A 10,594-nucleotide genomic window follows, 5' to 3' on the forward strand; every position below is an offset into this window, starting at 1 on the left:
AAATAGTTTGAACAGAATCTCCCACCTTAATAGGTGACTAAAAAAGAAAATAATTGACATGCAAATAATTTAGCGAAGAGTTAATCACTATAATTCAATTCATAGATAAGAATTTAAAAAATTAAAATAACTTATTTGGAATATAAATCACAACACACAAAGCTATAATTCATAGGAGCCAAATTATGTTTCAGTCTAGTCAATGTTCAAGTGCCAAAATGTCATCTTTAATTCATTAAAATATATTATTCATTTTATATACCAACCGCAGAATTTAATATGATAAAAGTCTAATATTTAAAATTTATGGTTGACATTTTTAATAATCCATGTTGCAAGCATCAGATGGCTTAACTACATGTTACAGTTCAGAAACATACTGTATATTTCTGTATATTTTTATCTGAACTTCACAATTACTAGAAAGAGCCTTTTTCAGAATTCTTAGGCAGCTAATCATTAGTTATCTAGTCCTTAATTCCCCAAACATTATACAAGTCTTATCTATTTTTGTCTTCCATTCATTTATTTCTTTTTTTTTTTGCTTCTGAACAAAGCTGCATAAATTAAATATGATTTTTAAAGTATTTATTAGAATAATATTGCTTTTGTTCATAAAACATGTTTAACCCGGCCACTTTATATAATTATCACACTCTTTCATACTCTGGCAAATAGCACTTGATAGTTTGGTATTGACTGTCCCAATTTTGTCAAAATATTTCAATCCTAATTTGACACTTTGAAAAATATATGACTAAAAAAAAACCCAACCTGTGTTAATGGATTCTCCTTTGCACAGTTTATACCTCCAATGAAAACCATATTTGGCATGATAGGCCTTGGATATTCAAATATGAAGTCATAGCGAAGAAGCCAAATTGAAGCTTGGCTATATAGCTCTAGTACCGTCATATCTCGATGCAGGAATTCCTTGATCAAAACTTCAAATGGTGAATAAACTAAGTAACACACCATGAATTGAAATGAACCAAATAAAAAATTATTTACTCGTTGATTAAATGTCATATGATCAGTACTGCCTGTATAGAATTTGGGGATATAGGAATGTGGGTTTGGACACTTAGTTGCCTCTGAATCTAAACCACATGGAAGTCCACGTAAGTAGAAAAGAGAAGGGATGGATAAATACTCAGCCACAATTTGACCACATGGAGACACTGGATCCATAACTACAACATTGAATTTGCTATCTTGAAGGTAAGTAATCAAATCTTTGTTGTACAAAAGCTGCTTGCAGTTATTTAAGTAAAACATTGTAATATTCCTTATTCTTGCAAATGTCTCAGTAATTCTTGCCAGAAAAGGCTGATGTATAAAAATCTTATGACCCAATTTCTGAAATTCCATTTTCAAGTATTCCATTGAATAGGGTACAGCAAATGTTTTCACTATGTAATGATCAGATGGTTTCATCAGCAAATTAACATCAGGAACCACAGCTACTACTTGGTGTCCTCTGTGCTGAAGGCGTTCCATAACTGGTTGAATACTGAGCCAGTGACTGCCATCCATAGGTATTACCAACACCTTCCCTCCATCTGAAAGTCTCCAGAAAAAAAAAATAAGTAAAAACCATGTAGCTGGTTGGCAAATATACTGAAACATAGAATTCTTCTTTTTCATTATGCTGAATTTTAATCCAAAGGTGAATGAATGTAAACAACCCATTGTTCTTTACAGGAACATATCAAACAGAACTTACTTGAGCCTTCAAGCTTTTTCTTTTCTGTAAATATTTAATTTCTTCTGCAATGAAAAGTGTAATGGAACTTTAAAACTTGGTCAAAGGTTGGTTGATTCAGTAAACAAACCTTAAGAAATTCACAGAATAACTGACTTGCTGCAAATGCAGCAATACATTTTGAAATAAAAAAGACAGAATCAGCCTTTTGTGATGCCCAGGGAAAAAATAACCTTGCAACATTTACATAATTTTTTACAATCATGAGATGAAATGATTAACTATAAGGTTAGAATTGGTCCAGAGAGGTTTGATGAATAACAGGGCTACCTATTTGTCAAAATTCTTCATTATATCAAACCAGCCAATCATTTATTTAAGAATTCACAGGTTTATCGTGTGCACAAGCTGTGCCCTTTCATCAGTAGGCTCTTCAGATCATCATTCATTCCCTGGTTGCCTCACAATTCAACTATTACAATGTGCTTTACACGGAGCTCCCTTTGAAGAAAATCTGGAAGCTACAGCTAGTACAAAATAATAGAATAACAGAGTTGAAGGGATCTTGGAGATCTTTTAGTCCAACCTCCTGCACAAGCAGAAGACTTTATACCAGGGGTGTCATACTGCTGGCCCATGGGCTGGATGCGCCATGGCGAAACTGCGCACATCCCATTGCTGGCAATGGAAAAAAAGTTGCGATACATTGCGACACGTTACATGACGTTGCGAGTTTGACACCCCTGCTCTATATCATTTCAGACAAAGGTTAACAAGCCTGTTCTTAAAAGCCTCCAGTGATGGAGTGCACTGACAACTTATGAAGGTAACTATTTCACTGATTTATTGTTCAGGTTCTACTGTCCGGAAATTTCTCCTTAGTTCTAGGTTGCTTCTCTCCTTGATCAGTTTCCATCCATTGTTTGATTAATTCCAATCCTTTACTTCTTGTCTTGCCTTCTGGTGCTTTGGGAACAATAAACCAATGGAATGGCTTGCTTTCACAAGTTGTGGGTGCTCCATCACTGGAAGCTTTTAAGAATAGATTGGACCTTTGTTGACTCCCTCTTCTTTGTGGCAGGCCCTCAAAGATTGGAACACTGCTATCATGTTGCCCCTAGTCCTTCTTTTCACTAGACTAAACATTCCCAATTCCTGCAACTGTTCATGTTTTAGCCTCCAGTCCTCTAATCATTTTGTTGCTGTTCTCTGAACTCTTTCCAGAGTCTCAACATCTTTTTTATATTGTGGTGACCAAAACAAGATGCTGTGTTTCAAGTGTGGTATTACCAAGGCCTTATAAAGTGATACTAACACTTCATGTGATCTTAACTCTATCCCTCTGTTAATGCAGCCTAAGATTGCATTGGCTTTTTTGGCAACTGCAGCACTCTGCTGGATCATATTTAAGGGATTATACATTAGAACTCCAAGATCGCTCTCACAGTTATTGCTTTTAAGCCAGGTTTCACCTCATCTGTACTTGTACATTTGGTTTTTACTGCCTAAATGTAAAACTTTACTTTTCTCTATGTTAAATTTCATTTTGTTGGAGAGGGTCCAGTGTTCAAGTCTGTCAAGAGCCATTTGGATCTGGGCTTCCGGTTCCGGTTCGCGGCGGTGCGGTCGATCGAAGGGAGTCGTCCCTTTGCTGATCGAGTTTCCCCTGCCAGTAGACCCCTTAGAGGGTCGAAAAGACACTCTGGAGGAGCGTCTACCATTGAGGAGGCTTCTCGGATGTTGCAGAGGAGCAGCGGCGGCCTCTGTGTACTGAGTATCTCCTTTGGGCCGACAGGGTAAAGATTGGCCAGTAAAATGGCTGATCATTTAGCTGTGCCAACCGCAAGCCACAAGATCAGCTAAGCAAACGGACTCACTGTGGAGTACTCGGTGAGACTTTTCTTTTTACCTCTATTTTCTTTATGCCTGTGAAAAGTTTTTTTTTCTTGGAATTATTCCCTTTTCCGGTGAAGCGGCTTTTTAAATGGGGGAAGAGAAGCACAAAGGATTAATTTTATTTTTGTTTTAATGATTGATTTTATTTTTGGATATTGGGAGTCTCAAGAAATTTTTTTATAATACTTGGAGAATATTGTTTGTTTTTATCTTTATGGTGTCTGAAGGATTGAACATTTGATTACTTTCTGAGGGACACTCTCTGACAAATTTATTCATTGTACTTGCTATCTTTTCTTCGCTGGAAAGACTTTCATTTTATACAAAGGAAAAAGGCAAGGAAACTGGGAGGAGACGGATATTGTGATTGTTTTTTAAATATAGTCTCCTTTAAAAGGATAAGGATTTGAAAGATAATAAAGATGGAGGAAACCGGTGTAGATCTTACTTATAAGTATATTTTGGAAAAAAGTTTGGAAAACACGGAGAAGATAATTGCTTGTTCAAAGGATATCTCTTTGTTTCGACAAGGCAAAAGGCAAGGACTAAGTGAAACATCAGTTTATACACAAGAGGCTTGTACCCTGTTTGCTGAGGTGGAAGAAGTAAACCCACAGTTGGACAATCAATTAATTTTGGAAAAAAGACTTAATATCAACGGACAAATGATTTATGATAAGGAACTGGACAATCTCGCTTCAGAAGGACAAGTTGGACTGCAGATCCCATTTGAATTTGAGACAGAGAAAAAAACATGGGAAAAGAGAAACATGTGATCAAAGAGGATGATATAAAAGGATTTTAAGTGAAATTTATTCAATGTTAAAAGAAAGGGGAAATGATGTTCTGCTATGAGCCATTCAGATTAATTATAACTTTTATACTAATTTTACAAAATGTACAAGGAGAGCTTTCTTTTTGGAGTGTATAGTGTGGCAGGCAGAGGCCCGATTATGGAAACCTGTTTGGATTAGAAAGAAACCCAGAATAAGATACAAATATTAAATTTGATTATAGTAATGTGGTAAAGGCCTTACAGTGATTTGGTCTTGGACTTTGTTAAAAGGGCTTTACATGTTTTTAACATTAAAGATGGTATAATGAGAAAAGAACTGAAATATAGGAAATGATAGAATTAATTATGGGAGATTTGGAGAAACAGTGAAAAATAATAGAAGATTGGTGAGAAAGAGAAGAATTTACTTTTGGAATTAATAATGCTTAAATAAAAAAACACTTGGGGCACCTGAATAGTAAATGAATATGTTAGTTTAAGATTAAATATTTGCAAAATTAAGAAAGCATGATACAGGATCTTTGGGATGGATAATGAGTTTATAAACTTTTATTGATTAATGAAATTTATATAGAGTGATACATTTAATGGAAATTTGTTTTAGAAATGTTTTAATGAGCCTATAATAATATAAATAGAGAATTTTAGTTGATTTTTAATTATATAGTTTGGATGAAATGTTATATTACTAAATGAATTGGTTTTAGAAAGATATCGACTTGATTATAATGTTTTTAAATAAATCGAATTTATGAAGCTTAAGTTTAAACGGGTGAAGAAATATAGGTCTCTGTAGATTAAAAATTTTTTATTGATTAATGCAATTGATGTTTAGACATAGTAATGAATGAATTTATTTGAAAATGCATTAATTTGATTATAATATTCTATATACATAGAGAGGGAAATTTTAAAGAAATAATGGGTATATATTTATTATGTTATTGTTTGTTTTTTAAAAAATGGATCACCGGGTTTCCACGTGAGTTCTTAAGCTGTGTTGGTGTAAAATGGAAAACTAATAAAAATTGTTTTGGAAAAAAAAGAGCCATTTGGATCCTGGGATGTTGGCTATTCTAGTCAGATTAATGTCATCTACAAATTTGAGGAATTTCCCCTTCTATTCCCTCATCTAAGTCATTTATGAAAATATTGAAGAGTACTAGGCCTAAGACGGAACCTTGTGGTACTCTATTGCTTACATCTCTCCATATAGATGTAGTACCATTAAGGACTAGTCATTGAGTGCAGTATCAGCCATTACAAACTTATCTAGTGGTGATGCTGTCTATCCCATATTTTTCTAGCTTACCAAGAAGTAGGTAGGTTATCTACTTTGTTGAATGCCTTACTGAAATCAAAGTATGGTATGTCCACAGTGTTTCGCTGATCCACTAATTTAGTCACTTTGTCAAAGAGTGAGCGTAAATTGGAACTGGTGAAAATGCTGGGACCAACGGGCTTGCTTGGGGTTGAGCTTCCTGGGTGTTTTCAGGGCTTCCAAATTTTTGTGGTCTGTCCACACCTGGAAAGGGGTTTTGTTGCCTTCAAGGAACTGGTGCCACGTGAGTAATGACCAACGTATCCCGTATGCCTCTTTCTCCCACACGGGCCAGCGCTGTTCCGTTTCCGTGAGTTTCTTGGATGTATACGCACAGGGTTGCAATACCCCTTCATCATTTTCTTGTAATAGTACAGCCCCCACTGCCACATCACTTGCATCCACCTGTATTATGAAGGGCTTGTCCATGTCTGGGTGCCTTAGTACTGGTTCGGCAGAAAAAAGTCTCTTTAATCTCTTAAACGCTGCTTGGCACTCCATTGTCCATGTTAGTGGCTGGCTAGGTTTTACTGATGATGCTCCCTTCATTTTTAGTAAGTTCGTGAGGGGCAGGGCTATCTGGGCAAATGAGGGGATGAATTGGCAGTAAAAGTTTGCGAAGCCCAAGAAACTTTACAGTTGCTTTCTTGTGCGGGGTGGTGCCCATTCTAATACTGCTCTGACCTTCTCTGGGTCCATTTCAGTGCCTTGTGGGGATATGCGATAACCTAGGTAGTCTATCCTTTCCTGGTGGAATTCGCATTTTGAGAGTTTGGCATATAGGTGGGCGGCTCACAATTTCTTTAAAACCGCTCTGACTAGGTTGACATGTTCCTCTTTTGATTCGGTGAAGATAAGAATGTTGTCTAAGTAAACCAGGAGCCCCTTAAATAGGTGGTCCCTTAGAACGTCATTAATTGCATAAATACTGTGGGGCCCCCTTGTAATCCAAATGGCAAGACTTTGAATTGGTAGCACCCCATTGGCCAGTTAAATGCGGTCTTCCATTCATCCCCTTCCTTAATTCTCACGCGATAGTAAGCTTCCCTTAGGTCTAGTTTAGTAAAAAAAATTCCCTTTCGAGAGGTGTGACAACATGTCCTTCATGAGGGGCAGGGGGTATAGGTTGCTTTCACTGATTGTATTCAGGGACCTATAATCCACGCATAAGTGTAAAGAGCTGTCCTTCTTCTCTCTAAAGAGGACCGGGGCAGCCACTTTAGGCTTGGCTGGCTCAATGAACCCCCTTTTCTATTTTTTTCTTTATGAATCTTTCCATTTTCTCCTTCTCCTTTGGGCTCATGGAGTATAATTTGGGCTTCGGGAGTTTTGTCCCAGGCTTGAATTTAATGGCACAGTCCGTGGGTCGGTGGGGGGGGGAAAAGCTCATCCACCCTCTCCTCACTGAAAACTTCAGCAAGATCTCTGTATTCCTCTGGTATTTCTGGTAGTCCCTTTTCCTCTCCCATGGATGCTTTTTCCGTTCTTAATTTTGGTAGCTCCCCTTGGGACTTTAAGTCCATAGGGTCCCCTTTCGGGAATTTGATTTCTGCCGTCCTCCAATTCACCCAGGGGTTCCATTTTTTTAACCATTCCATCCCTAGGATCATCGGGCATTCCATGCCTGGGGTCACTACAAACGTTATGTCTTCTTCATGTTTGCCCAGGGAGAGGTGTATTGGTAAAGTGGCTAGGATAGCTGGCACCCCCCCTGCTATGGACCCATCTAACTGGCCAAATGAGATTGGTTGTTCCAGTCTCCTCGACGGAATGCCCCGATTCCCCACTAGCGTCGGGCTAATGAGGCAGCGGGTGCAACCAGAATCTATTAAGGCTATCACCTTCACAGCTTCGGGCATGGGGGGGAATTAATATAGTCACTGTCTTGAGGATGGGTGCAATGGGTCCACTTACCAGGCGTTCACCCTCCGAGCTGTCATCTGAGGCGTCCACCGGCCCTGCGGTGTAGACTGGAGTTCTTTCCCCCTGATGAGCAGAGGTGGGGGATTCCACAGCCTCCATCATTCTCATGGCAGGTTCTTTTGGCTTAGCTGGAGACTTCCCGGATTTGCTGGCTGGTGATCTGTCTGGGTTTTGCTGGGGGGCTTTTGAGTGGCATTCTACAGCCTGATGCCCCTCTCTCCCGCACTTGAAACACCCCATTTGCTTCTTGGCTGTAGCCGATGGTTTCACTGGTTCACATGTTAACTCAGGGGGTGAGCGGCTCCATTGTTTTCCTCGGTGGTACCTCTTCAGTATGTTGATCTCTGCTTCCTCTGCCAGGACGTACCATTCATCAAGTTGGTGTGGGTCCCCTTGGGGCAGGCAAGCGTCATATAGGTCGTAATTTAGTCCGTCTTTGAAATGGCTAAGGAGGATGTCTTCCGGCCAGTTCAATTTTCTGGCAATGGCCCAGAATTCTTGCGTATATTCGGCTACCGGGCGTTTGCCTTGCCTCATCATTTTGATCCTTTCGCAGGCTTTGCGATCAGCCAGGGGTTCCTCATATCGCCTTCTCAGAGAGGACATGAAATGGTTGAAATCGTTGAGCTCTGGAGCATTGGAGTCATGCAAGTTCACCACCCAATCTGCGGCCAGCCCATCCAGGACAGATTGCACAATCCAGATATGGGCTTTGTCACTGGGGATGTGCCACCCATATTCCTCCATGTAGCTGAGGACTTGGGTTAGGAAAAACCCCAAGCGTGTCGGCTCCCCCTTGAATCTCACGTCCAGCGGTGGGAGTCTTTGAATGGATCGGTGCCTTCGTTGTCGGTGGTAGTGTCTTCCATCCAGATTGCCATCTGCGGGTCAGCGGGGAGTGGGGACTACTAGATCAGCAGACGTCCCCGGGGCTGCAGGTTCCACTTCCCCCTCGGTGTCTCTCCCATTGCGGCTCCAGGAGCTGGGGTGGCCATAGGGCTCAGAATTCTCCTCTCCTAGGGAGCTGAAGGTTCTCTTCATCAGGTTGATAGCTTTCTCTAGGATCCTGCCCGAGTACGGTGCCCAGCTCCCTTCCTCTTCACTTGTGTGCAGGGATTTCCCCATCTCCTGCTTCCATTCTGGTTGGTTGGCCCCCCGTCTCAGGGTCACCTTTCTTGATTTCTTTTCCCACTCGCCTTTCCTTCCAACGTCCATTGACCACCGAGGTTTGTGGTCCCGTGTCTCCACCACCTCTTCTCCTGAGGAATCTGACCTCTCCGATCACGACATCTGGCAGGGTTTCAGTCGGGGCAGCGGCTCCCTTTCCAGGGAGTTTTCTCCCTTCCCTGCTCCATCATCTGACATGGTAATTTTTGCAAAGTTCCCTGGCAAGATTCTCCCTTCCAGGTGGACTAATTCTGCAGGTCCTGTCTAATGTAAGGACCCACCCCACTTTGCATCTTAAGAAGACAGAACTCTTGGTATATTTCTTCCAACAGGCATCTTTAAGAGAAGATGGTTGCAGGCGTTCTAGACAGGACCTGAGGGCCCACCCCTACCATTCAAGGTTTTAAGTGTTCCCAAGCAGCCCCCCACCCCGCCATCCTTCCAGCGACAATTCCAGGTGTTACATTTCCATCCCCTTTTCCTCACGGCCGGCGGAAGGGAGACTTCAGAGAGTAGTACATGAAAGGTGATGGCCATATTGTTATGGTCAGTCCTCTTGGTGAGATCCACATTCAGTCCCTTTGAAGTTTTAATGAAGGAAGTGAGAGCCATAAACCCCTTTGCTCATCCCCTTTCCCCTTCGTAGTATGACAGAATCCAGAGAGGGCAGAAATGGGGTTTTCCATAGTCGATAACTAGAGATGAAATATAATTGGATTCTGACAGTTTCTAGGTGTTGGCAGAACTCTTTTTTAATTATTTTTTTCCAGGATCTTCCCAGATAGTGATGCTATCAGGCTGACTAGTAATCTGATCAGAACGTATCATTTTGGTTAGGAAAGCCATTTATTCTCTTAGTAAGGACAGCTGTCAAGATGTCCAGAGTTCTTTTGTGATCTTGTTATAGGAGGGAAGATCAAGCATTACAATAATCAAGAAAATATAAGTTTAGATGAAAGTCGATTTTCCTTACTGCTCTGAAATTTATTCAAATTATTTTTCCTTATTCATTTGCTGCAGCTTTATCCCATTTTTCATATTACTCTTTCCCATAGCAGCTTATCAGTTAAAGAAAAATAAGAATGTTGCTGTTCCCAATCTTATAAATTAAAAGCAAGACACAACAAAAAGGAGAAAATAAAAATAGATCAGGTAGATAAGTTTTATTACATTTTTATCCTGCTTTTATTATTTATTATATAACTCAACGCAGCAAACAAACCTAATAATCCTTCCTCCTCATATTTTCCCCACTACAAAAACTCTGTGAGGAGAGTTGGTCAGAGTGATTGACCCAAAGTCACCCAGCCAGCTTTCATGCCAAAGGCAGGACTAGAACTCAGTCTCCTGATTTCTAGGTCAGTACAATAGGTTAACCACTAGACCAGATAGGTCTTATGGGCATTGTGACCCATAAAGTTAGCATTAAAAGCTGTGACGTTTCATTCTTTTAAATTAATTGAACATATTTGATTAATGAACAAAAATGCCACAATAAATACTTTAGGAAATTTTAAATATTAGAAAAAGTAATCTTAATTCAAATAATTATAAAAGCAGCAGTTGGAACAGGTACATAGAAAATACTGTGGGATCGCAAAATCCCGGGGTCCCGCTCCCTGCGGGACGGTGGTGATGTACGTTGGCCTAAACCAACGGGCCTCGCTTTAGATCAGGAAACACACGGGCAACATGCTTCTTCAGGTGAGATGGCAGGCAAAGACCCTCAAGCCTCTCCGTGCCTCCCTTTTATTCGTACATTAGCATAATCAAGGGGGGGGTGTAC

The 10,594-nt window shown here is 40.2% G+C and overlaps 1 protein-coding gene across 1 annotated transcript in view; it reads right to left on the reverse strand.

Annotated features, from left to right (window-relative positions):
* The window catches only part of UGT1A1 (UDP glucuronosyltransferase family 1 member A1), a 50,341-nt gene extending 48,694 nt beyond the window's left edge, over positions 1-1,647 (reverse strand). The window contains exon 1 of the mRNA XM_015823239.2: positions 775-1,647. Coding sequence (XP_015678725.2) covers positions 775-1,647 — 873 coding nt within the window. The remainder of the gene's footprint in view (positions 1-774) is intronic.
* Between the last annotated feature and the right edge of the window lie 8,947 nt (positions 1,648-10,594).

Source organism: Protobothrops mucrosquamatus, unplaced genomic scaffold (genome assembly GCF_001527695.2).
Source record: "Protobothrops mucrosquamatus isolate PMUCROS unplaced genomic scaffold, P.Mucros_1.0 scaffold1805, whole genome shotgun sequence".
NCBI lineage: Eukaryota > Metazoa > Chordata > Lepidosauria > Squamata > Viperidae > Protobothrops > Protobothrops mucrosquamatus.